We start from the raw sequence: 19,833 nt of genomic DNA, 5'->3' as shown, positions 1-19,833 counted from the left end.
ACAAAAAAGACTTCTTTGAAAATTAAATAAAACTACAAATTCAAAAAATTACTAAAACATTAAAAATACTTTACAAAAATTTAATACTAAAAAGAATTCAGAAATACATTAAAAGATCTGCTCTTCGCGCATAGACGCATGACGGGCTGCGAGCTTGCGAAATTTTGGTAGCACCTTGAGTTTGGGATGCTTACCACAGTCGATCTATGGACACTCGATTCATCTTATAACACCATAACGATTTTTAAAAATAGTTATATAAATATTTTATTATTATTATTTGTTTGTTGGATCTCACCCTCACGATTTTATTTTCTGAATCCATCACTTCACGTCGGACGGGATATAGAAAAATTAGATATAACTGGATCTAAGATCCCATGAATTACAGAATTAAGAATTAAAAGTAGCTACTCTATGTTTATTTGATTATTAGGACTATTGTTTTGCTTCTGTAGGGGATCACACTTCCATTAGATTTTGAGTTGTTATATCCGGTGAGATTTTCAACTTTAGGTTTATCCTTAAGATATGATGATTAATCATACTATATGTTAGTACTACAACCTAAGCTAAGTTACATGCCAACCCCTGATCAAATACGACTAAATATGCAATTTTAAATCATGTTTCCCATTAATAAATTATATAATTATTTTTAATCGAGGATGACTAAGTTAACTTTGTTATGTAGAGTTGATATGACTCTTGAAAAATAGAATTATGCTCCCTATTTGGTCAGAGATTAATAAACGTAACAAATTGTAAGGTGGGACTAATTAAGGAGTACTAGTAATTACTACTTATATAGATTAAAGTGAAAGGTGTGTTGGCTGTGAGGAGCTTAAGTTAGTAGTAGTACTATGGTGTGGGGTACTAGAACATGTGCGAGCTTATCATGACAAAATCACATGCAATGGATCCCTAAAATCTTATACTCCAATATTATATAAAAAAAACCTAACAACTTAATTAAATCTGTAATCGGATTCAAAATTTCTAAATTGGGCTAGTTTGAAATTCCAAAATCGGATCAGCTGAAATCATAGACATTGATAATTATAAACAATATAAGTAATAAGATTTTGTAATCTAAATCGTCTTGTATTATCCTAGTGAAACAATAAGTAGAGCCATGATAAGTAAAAGGGAGTACTATATTATCTTAATGGTATGCGTAATTCTCAGCTACATCTCAGCCTTGATTTTTCGTTTAGTTGAATGAATCAAGTATGACTCTTGAGTGAGTCTTCAATCTTTAGTCTCTTTAACCAGACCAGAGATGGTTGGATTATCGACTTATTGTAGAACTCGTATTTTTTCATAACAATTGAGAACACTCATTGAATGTATTAAATAACCACATTGAACAAGAATGTTGAATATCGATGAGGATTTTCATACATTGACCTCTTTATAAGTGTTTTACTTCAAACTCTATAATTGAAGAAGCATTTAATTAACTGTATTGTTTGGATGTTTCTTCTCAACTACACTCACGCTGACTAAATTAATTCAATTTACTTTGTTTTGGATTTTTACTAAGTTCGTATACTTGACATTTGTTGTTAAAAAAGTCTATCACGGAATTCTTACAGGCGGTGATTTTTTAATATTATCAACTTTTATTCCTTACTAAATTTTGTCATACACCAACCAAGCTGATACCCTTAACCCAATTAGCAATTTTTTTCTTTCAATGTAAATGGGCTATATGTTTATTTGAAATTTTAGGCTTTGAAGATTCTTTTTCCTTTTAATTTAAACTTTTAATTATCGGATGGATGCGGCCGCCGAAATATGATGGTGTCGGTCGTGCATATAATTAGCAATTAGCATGGAGTAAAAGAGCATCCCCTCGCTGCTCGATGGGGCGGATCGTGTCCGTGCCGACGGCGCGACACACCCATGTCCGCCGCTGTGCCCGTGCCGCTGAGCAGAGCGACGTGACAACATTCTATTGGCCAACGGCAATGCCGTTGGCTTTTTCTATTTTGTTTAATTTGAATTTTTAATTATGTAATTTTTAATTTGTAGAATTTTAATTATGTAATTTTTATTTTTTAGGATTTTAAGTATGTAATTTTTATTTTTTAGGATTTAATTATGTAATTTTTATATTTTTTAAATTTGTAATAGTAGTTCGAGTATTTTTAATGTATTTTTGTGTTGTAGAAATATTTTTAGTAATTGAAGTATTTAAATTAAATAATAGAATGGTGGGACCCTTGAGCATGTTCTTGCGGAAAAGCATGGATGAGGGTGTTATGTTCTTGGGGAAGAGTAATGAGTAAAAAATTAATAAATGGTCTGGGCCCACATCCATGCTCTTTGTCAAGAGCATGAATGGGGATGCTCTAATATTATTTAGATAATTTGAATTTAATTAATACCCACTATAAAGATTATGAATAAAAATTTCAGTGATCTAACTAAATATATTGCTACATGGTGTGTTTAAATAGTGATAATTACTTAGGATTGTTCTTATAATTTCTAAACAAGATTCTCTAATGTCTCTAGTTCAGGATTAAATTTATTTTTTTCGGCGTAATTAGGGCAAACAAAAGACTAGAATCACACACTTTTACAAAAAAAATTAGGATTATTTTAGCCGTTTCAACAATTACACCACTAAAAACATCATCTCTGTGATATCTGCAGCAACGGGTTTACTCCTTCATTTTTTCCTAAAAATAGAAACTTTGAAAAACGACATGAATTTTAATGCAAAATTAGTAAAGTAAAAGAGATAAGAGATCAAATGGATAAAGTAAGAGAAATGAGAAAAAAATAGTGTAATTAGTGTCAGTGGATTGTGGTTCATTTCCTAAAATGAAGAGTTTCTATTTTAAAAAAACGGACCAAAAAGAAAAGAATTTACTTTTAAGAAACAGAGGAAATAGTAATACTCCGCATTATATATTTTCCATTCCATCATACAATACCATATAAGATCGAATTACGATAAGAATCGATGAGATGTTACAATTGTCAGTTTTGTATATTAGTTTGAAAGTACAAAAGTATATTCATGATATTAGAGCATCCACAATTGTACCCGATCGGGAGGACTGACTTGTTGCGGCGGGACAGGTTCCCGTTGCATGCCACCCGTCCCAGAGGGCAGCCCTCTGCGGAGATCACTTCCAGATCTGGCGGTACCACGCACCATCGCCACATGGCATGCCCTGAATGCGCGGTGACGCCCACACGCCCCAGCGAATGGGGATCGTTTTAATCGTTGAGATTTCTTTATTAAAAAAATTGAAAAAATATAAAAAAAAATATTCCCTCCGTCCCATAAAAATATGTGCACTTTCCGTTTTCATCCATCCCGCAAAAATATGTGCATTCCATTTTTAGAAAGTTGTATCATTATAATAGTGTAGGTCCTACTATCCACTAACACGACTTTAACTATCATTCTCCTCATTTCCCTTACTTTACCATACTCTTCTCTCCATTTATCTTACTTTACCAATTTTGTCATAATTCTCGTGTCATACTCATTGCTCATATTTTTATGGGACGCATGAAGTAAAATTTTCCACATTCCCAAATATTACTGTTTTTTTAAATTTTTTATTTTTGTTTCATTTTCTTAACCTCCATTTCATCCATAAATCATCTACATAAATCTTATTCATCACCCATTTTTTAATCATAACAAATTATCTAATCGAACACATTTGGACTTGGCAACGAATAGCCAATTCCATAAAAATTATGTATATTATAGCTTTTAATAAATTAAGTATAAATTTAGCATTTTAATTATGATACCTCGATTGTCATTTTCATTACATGTTTAATCAATTGTCAACTTTTAATATAAATATCTTTGTTTATAAATTTACTATAATGTTTGATTAAAATTAAATTAGTCTGAAAAAAAAAATGAGATAGTAAGATCCATGAATAATTAAGAGATGTGATGGATTATTACAGATGTTTTTCCTTATAGTTAAGGATTGAATAAATAATGGTTAAAGGTGGAGTGAGACTCATAAATACTACCTCCGTCCCATTAGAAATGAAACGTTTTCCTTTTTGGTCTGTCCCATTAAAAATGAAACGTTTCTAAAAATAGAAACAATAATCTCTCTACTTTTTCTTCTCTCTTACTTTACTCCCTCTTTATTAACTCATAAAACAACACTACATAAAATCCCGTGCCGAATAGCAAATGTAGCATATTTAATGGGACAGAGGGAGTACTAGTTAAGGGCCGACACTCCGCGGAGTGCACGATTGCTAATGCTCTTATGTGGTTTCATTATATTATTCCAAAACGCTGTAGATTTAATTAGATCATTGTCAAACGCTCAAACTTGTACAAAATTTCATTGTCAAGTTTGTAAAAATTAGATGATAATGGGTCAATTACAAATTATGTTTCAAGTCTAAAAATCCCTTAATTCAAATGTTCGAAAATGTTATTTTATGATCAAGATAAATTTTCAGCATTTACGTAACAATATTCTTGTAAGTTGTAACAATACGGAAATGGGTCGGTACAAAATTGATAGTGTCATGACTAGTGGTATAAACACACGAGAATATGAATAATTGTTGAAACGAGATGTATTAGAAACAAAGAATGAAAGAAACACGTAGTACGTGTGTGCGCGTGCGGTATAGTGCACCGTGACACGAACTTTAAAAATTTATGTTTATTTTTTAATAAAAAATAATGAAAGAATCTATTTTAAAATGTGGGTAAAAATAGTTAGTACATTATTGTACATACTCGGTCAACTTATCTTTTTATCTTATTGAGTTATTGAAAATAGCTAAATAAGTAAGGTCCATATAGGGGTGGGTAAAAATACTGAAATACCGAATAACGGTCTTATCGTACCAAAAAAATACTGAAAATACAGAATTTTTGGTATATCTAATTTTCGGTAAGGTATGACTATGATACCTGACCGTTTTATTTCGGTACGGTAGCGGTATGGATTTTCATATAATGTAGTTTTAGGTATATACCGAAAATTAAGATATATATTGCGTTTAAGGAATGTAATCAATTGCTAACTCACCCCTTAGTTGTCAACTACAACGACCATACGATTTTAGAAATCTAATGGTCTATAAATTGTCATGTATAATTTCATTTTTTAGTTTTAATACTAAAAATATAGGAATAATTACCAAATTAAGGGTTTTGAATGAGTGTCAATATACTCCCCCCGTCCCACAAGAATATGCACTCTTTCCTTTTTAGTCCGTCCCACAAGAATTTGCACTTTCTAATTTTGGAAAATCTCTTCACTCTAATGAGGTGAGACTCATTCTCCACTAACAATACTTTACTTACTTTTTCTCTCTACATCTCTCTTACGTTACCAATTTTACATTAAAACCTGTGCCGTTCCCAAAGTGCATATTCTTTGGGGACGGAGGGAGTAGTATATTAAACATATCAATACAATACCTTTCAGATGTCAATACAATTTAATATTGACATTATACACACTTTATATTGACATATTATGACATTTATAGTGATATTAATCTATTTGTCGAAAAATTCTAAAATTCACAATTTTTTTTATAAAATTTGACATCAGAACATATGCAATTGGGATCTCGTTATAATCCTTATAAATTTATCTTGAATATGATACATGTTGCATGGAAAATTAATTTAAATTGAGATAGTTATACGAATTTAAAGTTTTGAAATGTTTTTTTAAAAGTTAGTTACAACTAATTTATTTTTAAATGAAATTAATATCTAATTCACATTTTTTTGTTCACTGTATTATAAGCGAACTGAATGATCTTGGAACTTGATTTGCATATATAATGTCTATCATTTAGTTTTAGTTAACAATTTAATAGTGAGTTATAGTAATATAAGATAGTAATTCATATATTTACAAAAAAATAAATAAAATTTAAATGTAAAGATCTCAAATCTTTATCAAATGAATTATAGTTGACGTATATGTACGTACATGTTGATCTTATTAGGGTGCTTAAACGGATATCCGATTCTCGGTTAATCGAAACCGAAACAGGCCGGTTAATTGAAAAACTGGGAACCAGAAAATTTGTTCTGGTTCTGGTATTGGTTTCAACTTTTAAAATAAAACCGGTACCGGTTAACCGGTCAGTTCCTAACTGGGAACCGAACAATTCAATTCAATTTTTTTATAAATTAATATACGAATAAATCTAACTTAATTGAATTAATATTGAATTGAAATAAAATAATTTGAAACATTGAGTGATTTTTAGATTTAAGCAGTGTTAAATTTGCGAGCTATGTTTTTTGAAGTATTTAAAATGTTTAGACCGTGATACTTTGAATCTACAATTATTTCCCCAATCCATTTTCGATGAACTAACTACTATGAGTAGGAAATCATAAGTTTGTTTTTAATATCCAAAAGAACTTATACAAATACAATATCATTTCATATGATATAAATTTAACTTTATAACATATTTATGTAACAATTCATTTAACACACGATTTTAACATGTTTATGAATAATTTAATAACTGCTCCATTTTAAACCAAAAGTCACAACGAGGTCAATTAGTATTGAAAATTCCATTAAATATTTGTTTAGCCAAAAAAAGGAAAGGAATTCAATTTTAAAACTCCTTTTAAAAAGAAATTGCTAAATTTTAGAACTTCCTTTTTTATATAAAAGAATTTCCAACATAAACTAGTCCGACCTACTACACTTGGTATCACTTTTATCCATGCATGAATATTATTGTATTGCTGGTTTGTATTTTTTGTGTATTTATTTGAATTTTTAGGTATTATTTGTTATATTTCTAGATGTTGGATTATTATTTTTTTTAGTATTGAAATATTTAAAATTATAAAAATTCAGATTAAAATTGCAAATCCGTTCGAGTTTCTTGTCCGGCTCCAAACCGAAACCGGTCGATTTCGGTCCTAGAATTTATGAAAAATTAAAACCGGTTCTAACCGGAACCTGTCGAATAAGCAAGCCTAGATCTTATAATCTAAAAAATCAAAATAATTGAATCAGGAAACTTTGAGATAGTGGAATCGATCTGTTAAAAATAATTAGATTTGAGTTATTTTCATAATATTATATTTTTATTAATTTAGATGCTCTCTGAGTATTCTGAAATATATATGGATTACAATGTTTTTTATTTAAAATTATTTTCAAAACAATTGGATTTTGTTAAGTCGTACCGTTGTCCGATATGCAGTAAAAATCCAACAAGGTATATCGAATTTCAGTATGATATACCGCAAATGGGATACGTTATCGGTATTGATTATCTCCATACCGAAAATGCGGTATACCGAAAATTTTGGTAAGATAAATGTATAATTTTTTCGTATACGGCAAGGTATACCGTACCAACCCACCCCTAGGCCCATATCTCATTGACTTTCATTATATCCATATTATTAGTGTAATTTATTGTAGAGATAATTGACAAATTTTGGTCAAATTCTGGTTAATCTCATCCCTTTTAAAGTTGGATTATTAATTTATAAAGTTGTAATTTTTTCTTATCTATCTCATTCGTATACAAATTGACGCCTTTTGGTAAAATAACATTATTTCGATAGAACTAGAAAAGAAATAAGAGCATAAAAGAAAATAAAATAAAAAATATCCTTTTTAGTGAAATTCCTTGAATATCATCGCATGATAATATTTTGTGTATGGATGAAATAATTGAGAAAAAGTTGAAACATTATAATTTAATATTTTTTTAAAAAATTATGGTGTAGACTAGAATTTGACTAAATTTTATAATTTAAATGAAAAAAATCCTTTATTGCATATACACTTCTACTGTACTGTAAAATATTAAATCTAATAATTTAATTTTACACAACGTTACCTTCTTTTAGTTTTGAAATAATGAAAAATATCAATTTCAATTTACCAATTTCACTTTATTTATTGCCATTTTTATATTGCACTCAAGCGTGACACATTATCACCGTTGTACTTTAATACTACAGTCGTCCATAATTTATAGATTTGTTCAAATCGCGGACTTTTGAAATTGTTTGACCTTGTAGATAAGAGCGAAGAAAAAAAGAAAGTGAAACCCACGTTCAATATTTGCCGATTTCACTTTAATTATTGCCATTTCTACATTGCACTCAAGTGTGTCACAATATCACCATTGTATTTTCTACTATCCCCATTTATGATTTAAAGACTTATTTTGATCTGTCATGAATTTCGAAAAATTGTTTGACTTTGTGACAGAAAATGGTCGAAAAAAGTTTGTTGAACGTTGATACCACTTTATATAATATCATTAATTTGATAATATAACGTGAATATATTGATTTAGTTAAGTATATGATTCACTTAAATAAAAAATACTATAGTAAATAATTTTTTAAATCGTGAATATCCGATCATTATTTTGTGGACAAGAGAGTATGAAATTTAGATCCAAGGCATTAATATTTATAACAACATACGACTAGTACGGTGGCGGATCAAATAATGTTTCAAGAACCATTATATGCATATTATAGTATCACAATATAATATTTTACTCATCTCAATAATTTGATGAATTAATCTGTCATAATGGGTCTTTTTAATGAAATAGTAAAAATATCTCAGAATCGCGTGTTTGTCTTCTTTAATCCGCCCCGTGTTAAAGTTGGCGAATTACTATACATATAATCATTCATTTAAACCCAAATATATCATCATTCATCTTCTCTAGCTTTATTTTCTTTTATGTTCCACCTTAATTATTCAAAATTACACGAAAATCAGTCCTTACAAGTGAACTAACCACACACACACACAAACATATAAAGATAAATATAGGTTAGATATATGAAGAGATAGTATAGATACAAGAAATAGAAGGCACCAGATAGAAATGTTACACATGCATCTTGAAATGAAGACAAATGGCCAATCTTAGGTATATATCAGATCTGAAATGTTCCCACCTTAAAACTCTATCCCTTCATTTTCCTCATCAGATGAGATCCACCCCAACCTCTTGTGTTTGTGTATATCTCTTGTGTCTTCTTCCTACACACTAATCTACAAAATACTTTTGTCTCCCAAAGCTATATCTCCTGCATCCTCAAATCTCTTCTTTTTCCTTTTCAGGATTTTTCTTTCTTTTTAATTTTTTCTTTTTCTGTTTTTCCTTAAAGTCATTCATGCCCATAATAAATACCACTATTTTTCACTTGTATAAAAAGGGAAGCCCATTTGCTAATAAAAACCATGCTTTCCTTCCCTTCCCTTAAGTCTACAAACTTATTCTTAACAGCAACATATGCATACAAGAAATATAGATAGAAAAAAGAATTGATATATATTTATGGAAAATTATTAGTACTAGATTTTTATTTTAAAAATCACTACTACTACTAGGAAACAAGAATCAAGCAAGGTGGATCCAAGGCTTGGAAAGAGGCCTCTTCCAATGGAAGCGTCGGCGCAGAACGCCGTGATTTCAGGCCTTACTAGGATTTTGGGGGAAGACGCCGCCCCGCCGCCGGAGACTACTCATCAAGATCAAGATCAAGGTAATTTAACTGATCATATATATGTATGTAAATAGATGAATTTATGATGTAATTTTGTGAATGAGTAAAATTAACCTTGATTAACACTAGCAATAACTCCATGTTGCTTGTGGAGTTGATATTGAATGTGTGGTTTAATTATATATGAGGATTTTGAAGGGTAGTTGTCAACTTAATTAAGAGTTGAATAAGAATTGTGTCAGATTTTGTGATATGTCCAAGTTCATTGTATGTTACTTTCCGTAAAGTACTATCTCACTCTCTGAATGGCTCTATAATTCTCTCTCACATCAAACAAGGGTTCCACACTGCCAAATTTAATCAGTCACGTCTCTTGAATTATTACTTTGAAATGTGGGGATTTGAGTTCAGAGATGTGGAAACCCTCTCCACCTACCAACGATTTTTTTCATGTTTGGCATGCCTAGTAAGTAATGCTAGTCGTTTTCGATTCGTCTATCCCAATTTGTCTTTCCCATTTAGTGTAAGTCCTTTACCAAACTCCAACATTTTCATCTCAATCATTCTGATTTGGTGAAGTGCACTTCATTTTGGCCTAATCAAAACATTTCATAGTTAGATAGAGACAAGTTTTCTTTTGTATTAAATCATTTATACACATGGATTGAATTATATGAAGGGAGTGTGAAGAAGCACTATAGAGGAGTGAGGCAAAGGCCATGGGGGAAATGGGCGGCGGAGATACGCGATCCGAAGAAGGCAGCGCGTGTGTGGCTCGGAACATTCAGCACAGCTGAGGATGCTGCACTAGCATACGATGACGCTGCGCTCAAGTTCAAGGGCGCCAAGGCCAAGCTCAATTTCCCCGAGCGAGTCCAAGGCAAGACCGAGCTACGCTACCTCAGCAGCGGCGCCGCCTCCGGAGGATCCTCCGCCGCCGCCGTCGATCCCTTGCTGCACAACACCTTCCCTGGCCTTCAGCAGTATGCCCAGCTACTCTCCAGCAGCGACGCTGAATTCCCTTGCGCCTCCTCAGCTCTCTACAACAACAACAACAACCAGGAGTTAGGTTATGATTATTCCGCCTCCATGCCGGCGCCGGGTTATCCCGTCCCGCCGCCTCCGCCGCAGCCGGACTTTCAATCGAGTTTTGGGGCTCAGTATGGCGGGTTTTATGGTTCGGATTTTTACAACTATGGCAAGTACTATGATCCTAGCAACCCAAATGGATGATTAATTAGCTATCATTGATCATCAAAATGTGTTTTTATTAATGATGAGAAATTTTCAATAGTACTACTACTACTCTTGGATTTTGGCATGATCAGAATAAAAAAGCTTTTGCTGTGACATATTGCTTGTATTGCATATGATCATTGCATCAATTAATATGTATGCTTGTTTCTTTTTTTCTTTTTTTTTTCCATTGGAGATTTTGCTTTTTTCTGTTCGTTTTGTAAAACATTTATCCTCCAATGAGATAATAAATATAAATGCTTCTTTCTTTCTATTCCATTGGAGATTTTGCCTTTTTTTAGTTCGTTTTTATGAACATTTATCTTCCAATTAGATAATATTGAGATACAATATATGATAAGCAAAAATGAGATTGTCTGATTTTAAATTAGTCATAGGGGTGGAAGTGAGATGATTTATTGTGGAATGCAATATAATCTTAACATTGTGGAGATCTGACAAGATGCATTGTCACGGGCAGAACTTTTGTAGGAAAAACTGCAACTGACTAAGAGATAAAATTAGACATGGTCATTGGTCACAAGTAAACATGGCAATAGAAGTGGCCCTATATAAGGATTAGAGTATGTGTTGGTGTGTTCCATATGACCTTGTACCAAAAAACGTGCAATAGGTGACTAATTTGTTAATTTCACGAGTTGCTCGTTGTTAGCATGCGATTATACTAATTTAATGGATGCTGGTTTGGTTTTACAGCTAAGATCGAGAACATAAAATGTTTATATGCATTATCATATATAGTTCTCCTTCATGGTGTATTTAGTTTAGTTTTGGTGTATCGTATGATACTTTCACATTACAACACACACATAATTGACAGACACGCACATAACACATTCATACAATTCATAATTGACAACACACACATTCATGTGATTGAATGTGTGGTTAAAAACTTAAAATTACATCCATTACATAACATCTGTATATATATATATAGGGTCATGATAATCTACAAACCCTCTATAATACAAACTATACAAACTTTAGGCGTTGACATTGTTGACATTCCCCCAGTGACAGAATTTATATTATGCGTTGACATTGACATTCCCCCAGTGACAGAATTTGTATTAGGCGTTGACATTTGAAGTGGTGTAGCTGCATTGCAGTAAGGCTTGAAGAAACTGAGCCCAGGCCCACATCAGATTACTCTCTCTGGCCCAGCTCAGCCCAACTCAAGAAGAAGCTCGGGTTAGATAGACGGTTTTACCCAAATGCTAGTTCTGGAAACTGTGTATATATGTTGTATAACAGAAAGAGAGAGAGGGCGAGAGATACACACAATACACACAACACATAGCTGATCCAAGAAGCAATTCACTCGAGCAAGATAGTTTCGATTGAGAGAGATTAGTTTAGAGAGTTCAGTTGTAATTGTATCTCTGATTCTTAGTTGGTGATTGAATAAGAACAACTCCATTTTCGTCCGTGGATGTAGATCTCGAAAGAGATTGAACCACGTAATCTCCTCGCGTCGTCTACCATCATTTGTTCATTCGATTTGCACAACAAATTGGCGCCGTCTGTGGGAAGGATTCGATGACGACGCCGAGGATCGAAGCGGAGAAGTTCACAGGCCGGAATGATTTTGGGCTTTGGCGGATAAAGATGAAGGCCTTATTGATTCAGCAAGGGCTAGCTGAGGCGATCAAGTCCAAGACGCCAGAGGTCGCCGATGGAGAGGATCCGAAGCAGACTCTCAAGAAAAAGGAGATGTTTGAGAAGGCACATAGTGCCATTGTTCTGTGCTTGGGCGATAAAGTGCTCAGGGAAGTGTCAAAGGAGACTACAGCTGCTGGAATTTGGGATAAACTCGAGCATCTCTACATGGTGAAGTCTCTTGCCAACCGCCTCTATATGAAACAAAGATTGTACTCCTATAAATTCCAAGAAGGGAAAGCTATAGAGGAGCAGCTCGATGAATTCAATAAAGCGATCGATGACCTTGAAAACATCGATGTAATTCTTGATGCTGAAGATAAGGCCATCCTGCTTCTCAATGCGCTACCAAGATCATTCGATCACCTCAAAGACGCCATGTTGTATGGGAGGGAGAAAACAATTACCCTCGAGGAAGTGCAATGTGCCTTGAAGGCTAGGGAGTTGCAGAAGGTATCAAGCTCAGCAGCAAGCACGAGCCGTGACAGTGCAGCTGAGGCTCTGAATATTAAGAAGTACAAGGGAAAGAAGCAATCCAAGGGCAAGGATGGAGCTGGCAAACCCAAGATGCAGGGGCAAAAATCTCTTGACAGTGACAAAGAAACCAGGAAATGTCATTGGTGTGGCAAGCCTGGTCATCTCAAGAAGAATTGCTACGCATTCAAAAGAAAGCAAGCTGAAGAGAATGGGAATTCTAGCACTGCTGATTGTGCGGAGGAAATGGAGCCAGCTCAAGCTTTGAACGTGGTTGGCAAAGAAATAGCAGAATCTTGGATAATGGATTCCGGCTGCTCGTTTCACATTTGCTCACATAGGGCATGGTTTGAGAATCTTAAGGAAGCTACTGGCACAGTCCTTTTGGGGAATAATCAGGTATGCAAGGTACATGGAATTGGTAATATTAGATTCAAGATTCATGATAGTTCGGTTAAGCTTTTGACTGGAGTTAGATACATCCCTGATATAAAGAGAAACTTAATCTCTTTGGGAACGTTGGAATTAAAGGGGTATTCATTTGAGTCATCACATGGCTGTATGAAAGTACTGAACGGGAAGGACATCATCATGAGAGCTATAAGAAAAAATAGCTTGTATTATTTGGATGCTGAGACCATCCAAGGAAGCGCACTCGTGTCAGAGAGCAGTGATTATGAAACTTGGCATAACCGGCTTGGTCATGTGGGACAGAGAGGGATGAAGGAGTTAGCTCGCAAGGGGCTAATCCAAGGAGTCGATCCTGAATACTCGAAGATGTGCGAATCATGCCAGCTTGGAAAAGGAAAGAAGCTCCCATACCAAACAGGTAAACACACCTCGAGTAAGCCTCTTGATTATTGCCACAGTGATCTGTGGGGGCCATGTTCAACCAACTCGATAGGAGGGGGGAGGTATTTCTTGAGCATTATTGATGATTTCAGTAGGAAAGTTTGGGTGTATATTCTCAAGGAAAAATCAGAGGCATTTGAAAAGTTTAGGAGTTGGCATGAAGCTGTGAAGGTGGAAAAGGGGCATGGTCTGAGGTGCCTTAGAACGGACAACGGCTTGGAATTTTTATCAAGAGAGTTTGAGAACTATTGCAAGAAATATGGGATTAAAAGGCACAGGACCGCACCTGGGAATCCGCAGCAAAATGGGACAGCGGAACGAATGAACAGAACCTTGTTGGAAAGGGTTAGGTGTATGTTGATCACATCTGGTGTTCCAAAGAGGTTCTGGGCAGAGGCAGTTTCAACGGCTGCAAAGATGATAAATAAATGTCCTAGTTCAGCTATCAGCCATGATACTCCCGACAACAGATGGTATGGCAGTCATGGCAGTTACAGAAACTTGAAAACCTTTGGGTGCAGGGCATATGCACATATTAGGCAAGGGAAGCTGGAGCCGAGGGCCTTAAAGTGCATTTTTCTGGGATATCAAACTGGAGTCAAGGCCTACAGATTATGGAGTACAGAAAGTGGGAACCAAAAGATTATTATCAGCCGAGATGTTGTTTTCAATGAATTGGAGATGCCGTACAAAGATGCAGCTTCAGTCACGGAGTCACAAGGTCAGAGTGTGAAGTCTGACATAAACCATGATCTTGGTGATAAAAGTGATCAGGATGATCTTGGTGATAAGAGTGATCAGGATACCGTGATAGGTGCTGATTATGAACACAACTCAGCAGATTCAAGTGATCATGGCAGTTCATCAGGCCCACAACCTGAGTATCCTCCACCCTCAGTTGGTAACCAAGGTAATGATGATGGTTACTTGCTAGCAAGAGATAGAACTAGAAGGGAGGTCAGACCACCTGCAAGGTTCAGAGATGCAGATTTTGTATATTATGCTCTTTGCATTGCAGAAGAGCTGGAGTTGAATGAACCGAGCAACTACAAAGAGGCTATTGGAAGCAGGGATAGACAGAAATGGATTACTGCAATGAATGAGGAAATAGAGTCACTGCTAAAAAATAAAACTTGGGTTTTGGTTTTGAGATCCATGATCCAACAGAGGCCCATTAGTTGCAAGTGGATATACAAGAGGAAGGTGGAGGCCTCACAGAATGACTCTATTAGGTTCAAAGCAAGGCTTGTGGCAAGAGGTTTCACGCAAGAGGAGGGGATTGACTACAATGAGGTATTTTCCCCGGTTGTAAAGCATAGCTCTATCCGAATATTGTTGGCAATAGTGGCCCATCGGAATTGGGAATTGCAACAGCTAGACGTAAAAACTGCCTTCTTGCATGGGGAATTAGAGGAAGTTATATATATGGAACAGCCACAAGGCTTTGTCAAACCCGGAGATGAAGATAAAGTTTGTCTTCTTAAAAGGAGCATCTATGGGCTGAAGCAAAGCAGCCGACAGTGGTACCTTAAATTCGATGAGCAGATGATGAAGATGGGATTTAGGAAGTCATCATTCGACAGTTGTGTATATATCAGATACAAGGAAAGTAAACCAATCGCATACCTGCTACTATATGTAGATGATATGCTTGTGGCAGGACCAAGCAAATCAGAGATTGCTCAAGTCAAGGTGGAGCTTGAGGCAGCTTTTGAAATGAAAGACTTGGGAAATGCGAAGAGGATACTTGGGATGGACATCATAAGAGATAGAGCAAAAGGAAGCTTATGGCTGATACAACACAGCTATGTCAGAAAGATGTTGAGTAAGTTTCAGATGACTGACTCTAAACAAGTCTCAACTCCATCAAGTCAGCAATACAAACTGAGCTCTGAACAAAGCCCAAAAACTGATGCAGAAAGAAAGAGGATGTCTAAAGTGCCTTATGCAAGCATAGTAGGCAGTATAATGTATACTATGGTTTGCACCCGTCCTGATTTGGCCTATGCTATAAGCTTGACTAGTAGGTATATGAGTGATCATGGAGAGACTCACTGGCAGGCATTGAAATGGACTTTAAGGTACTTACTAGGTACTCAGAGTCATGGCTTGTTATACTCTAAGCAAGACGATGTAGAGACTGATGAGTTGATTGGGTATTGTGATGCTGATTATGCAGCACATTTGGATAGCAGAAAATCACAATCAGCATATATATTCAAGATTTATGGGACAGCAGTTAGTTGGAAGTCGAGTTTGCAATCGGTGGTTGCACTCTCAACAACGGAAGCTGAGTACATTGCTTTGGCTGAGGCAGTGAAAGAGGCAATTTGGTTAAAGGGGATCCTTGAAGATTTTGGAGTCCATCAAGATACAGTGACTATCCTCTGCGACAATAATAGTGCTATAAGTCTGTCAAGACATCAAGTTTTCCATGAAAAGAGTAAGCATATTGATGTCAAACTTCATTTTGTAAGAGATGAAGTAAGAAAAGGGGTAGTGTGTGTAAAGAAGGTGCATACTACAGAGAATGCAGCTGACATGCTCACCAAATCTCTACCAAGTTCTAAGTTTGAACATTGCTTGGACTTGGTTGGGCTTGTTCCTCGGAGATGAAGGTGGTTGATGAGGATGGAGGTGTTCCAACAATTCAGCTAAGGTGGAGATTTGAAGTGGTGTAGCTGCATTGCAGTAAGGCTTGAAGAAACTGAGCCCAGGCCCACATCAGATTACTCTCTCTGGCCCAGCTCAGCCCAACTCAAGAAGAAGCTCGGGTTAGATAGACGGTTTTACCCAAATGCTAGTTCTGGAAACTGTGTATATATGTTGTATAACAGAAAGAGAGAGAGGGCGAGAGATACACACAATACACACAACACATAGCTGATCCAAGAAGCAATTCACTCGAGCAAGATAGTTTCGATTGAGAGAGATTAGTTTAGAGAGTTCAGTTGTAATTGTATCTCTGATTCTTAGTTGGTGATTGAATAAGAACAACTCCATTTTCGTCCGTGGATGTAGATCTCGAAAGAGATTGAACCACGTAATCTCCTCGCGTCGTCTACCATCATTTGTTCATTCGATTTGCACAACAACATTGACATATGAATCTCATTGCTAACCGTTGATTACTTACAAGGAGTGTGTAGGATCAATGTCAACGCCTAATACAAATTCTGTCACTTGGGGGAATGTCAATATCAACGCATAATACAAATTCTGTCACTGAGGGAATGTCAACAATGTCAACGCCTAAAGTTTGTATAGTTTGTATTATAGAGGGTTTGTATTTGATCACACATCTCTCTATATATAAAATTCCATCCTTCAACTTCTTTAAAAAACATATTCCTTTCATATACTCATGTGTTGTTGACCTGCCAAAACACGTCGTAATGCTTGATTATCAAATACTTTGTCAGACAAATATTAAAATAAAAGTAAATCCTCCCCTCCCACAAATATACTACTCCAAATTAAACTAATTAGTCTTGTTAATCCAACAGTTGGAGTTGGTAGAGAGCCAAAAATACTGTTTGCTGACTCTTAGTATGTTTTTAAATTCGATTTAAGACTGATCTTAATATGATAGTACTGGCGAACGCAGTGTTTTCTAAATATTACTCCCTTCGAGGTTTTGAGAAGGTGATTTTGTTCCAATTCAATGTGATGATGGTGACTTTAATTTGTGTATTGATCATTACAAACCAATAGTTTGATAAAAAAAAATTAGTACTATAAAAGTATATATGTTGGACGGTATGCCACATTAATTCTAGAAGAAATTATGACTCTTCAATTTGGATAAATTCAAATATAATTATATAACAGTGGTATAATGTTACAAAAAAAAAGATGGAATAATAATAGTGTCTTCAAGTAGAAGCAAGCGGCTGATAATACAAAAGGTTTGGTCGACATCTTATTTTACTATATTTTTATTACTAATCTATTTACTTTGTTGAAGATTTTGGTATTGGACGGCTAAGGGTTTCCAAGTACTTGTTAGATATAGCATGCAAAAAGCCTAAAAGGAACAAAATCTTAGAATAATGAGAAGCCGAGTTTCATGAAAGTGAAAAGGGGCCTACAAAGTACTATTATTGAACCATGCGTGAGTTTAATTCAAAAATTATTCATTTGCTAATATTCCAACTTGCATGGAATCATTCTCTTGTTTACTAGTGGAGTTCAATCATATATAGAATAATTCATATTGGTCCCTCCCCATATCTATCCTCTTTATGCAATTCGGTTCATATTATCATAAATTATATTATTGGTGAAATATATACATATATATGTGACCGGATATCTTCGATTCATTGTACGTGTGATATTATATCAATGTAATGAAACATGATTTCTAAGGCCATCCACAATAGATCGCCCAGCGAACCGCCCAGCGGAGCATATATATATGACCGGATATCTTCGATTCATTGTACGTGTGATATTATATCAATGTAATGAAACATGATTTCTAAGGCCATCCACAATAGGCGCCCAGCGACCGCCCAGCCGAGCGCCGGCGCTGGGCGGTTCGCTGGGCGATCTATTGCAGCCGCCCAGCGGGCGATTGGAGAGAGAAACCGCGCAGCGTTGGGCGGTCGCGTGGCCCTGGGCGGTGCGCTGAATGGTCCGTTCGGCGCTATTGCAGCGCCCGGATCGCCCAGCGCACCGCCTAGCGTGAAAAAATAAATTTTTTTTTTTCGAAACACTATATATACGCGCTTTGTTCGTCATTTTCATTCGCACCACTTGTTTTAACGAGTACTCTCTCTATCTTAATTTCTGTTCAAGATCAACAACGCAAAATGAGTAATGCTGGTGGTAGTAGTGGTGGTAGCGGAGGGGATGCTGAGGAGTACGAACGTCGAATGGCCGAGGCGTTGGACGCCTATACGACCAACGCGATAAACCAATGGATGGAAATGGTCTTGCAGCCGGCGATACCTCGACCTCCCCCAGTGGTCCACCGCCGCAGTGTGATTGATCGGGATCACGTAGCTGCACATCAGCGCCTATACGAAGACTACTTCGCACAGGAGCCTCGGTTCAACGCCAACCTTTTCAGGCGTCGTTTTAGGATGACCAGGAACCTGTTTATGCGTATTGTCAACGCTTTGGAGTCTCGATATCTGTATTTCCGCTTCAGACACGATGCGTCTGGCAGACCCGGCCACACACCTATTCAAAAGTGCACTGCGGCAATCCGGCAGTTGGCCTACGGAGGCGCGGCAGACATGTGGGACGAGTATCTCCACATCGGTGAGACGACTGCCTTGCAATGTCTGAAGAATTTCTGTCTTGGAGTGATAAAAGTATTCGGTGATCAGTATCTGCGAAAGCCTACCCCCGAAGACTGCCAAGATCTGTTGCGGATGCACGGGAGTCAGCATGGGTTCTCGGGTATGTTAGGCAGCATAGATTGTATGCATTGGGACTGGAAGAACTGTCCCGCAGCCTGGAAGGGGTTCTACACGTCCGGCTACAAGGGAAAGAATCCCACGATGATCCTGGAGGCCGTAGCTGATTACCGGCTTTGGATTTGGCACGCGTATTTTGGGATAGCTGGTTCGAACAACGACCTCAACGTCCTCAACTCGTCGCCACTTTTCAACGAGCAGTGTCAGGGCGTCGGTCCGGCCATCAGTTTTGTCGCCAACGGCAACCAACATGATATGGGCTACTACTTGGCGGATGGGATATACCCTAGGTGGCCCGTCTTTGTGAAGACGATCCGATGCCCAGGAGATGCGAAGAAGGCCTACTTTGCGGCACGGCAGGAGTCGGCGCGCAAGGACGTGGAGCGCGCATTTGGTGTGCTCCAGTCTCGATGGGCGGCAATTAAGGGTCCAACGCGTTTGTGGGAAGTCCAATGCATTGCTGATATCATGTACGCATGTATTATCATGCACAACATGATTGTCGAAGATGAAGGTGGCGAACTGACCAATTGGGTCAACGACGATAATGAAGCCGGTCCAAGCCACGGCGTGGCCGCCCCCAACGTACGGAGTGGGGTACCTCACGATGAAGCCGGCCTCTTACAAGCACACGCCGACATGCGCCAAACGGCGGCT

General features: G+C 36.4%; 1 protein-coding gene across 2 annotated transcripts; it reads left to right on the top strand.

The window, feature by feature from the left end:
- Nucleotides 1-8,888: 8,888 nt before the first annotated feature.
- LOC121793538 (ethylene-responsive transcription factor ERF113-like) lies at nucleotides 8,889-11,012 on the top strand. Of its 2 annotated transcripts, none has more exons than XM_042191562.1 (2): nucleotides 8,889-9,541; nucleotides 10,182-11,012. In XM_042191562.1, the coding sequence occupies exons 1-2, from the start codon at nucleotides 9,439-9,441 to the stop codon at nucleotides 10,733-10,735; spliced, it is 657 nt and encodes a 218-aa protein (XP_042047496.1). In that variant the 5' UTR covers nucleotides 8,889-9,438; the 3' UTR covers nucleotides 10,736-11,012. The 2 variants fall into 2 exon arrangements, with proteins under 2 accessions (XP_042047496.1, XP_042047497.1); XM_042191563.1 differs by lacking the exon at nucleotides 8,889-9,541 and adding an exon at nucleotides 9,578-9,968.
- Nucleotides 11,013-19,833: the final 8,821 nt, after the last annotated feature.

Source organism: Salvia splendens, chromosome 3 (assembly GCF_004379255.2).
Source record: "Salvia splendens isolate huo1 chromosome 3, SspV2, whole genome shotgun sequence".
NCBI classification, from domain to species: Eukaryota; Viridiplantae; Streptophyta; class Magnoliopsida; order Lamiales; family Lamiaceae; genus Salvia; species Salvia splendens.
This window is presented reverse-complemented; position numbering and strand designations above follow the sequence as displayed.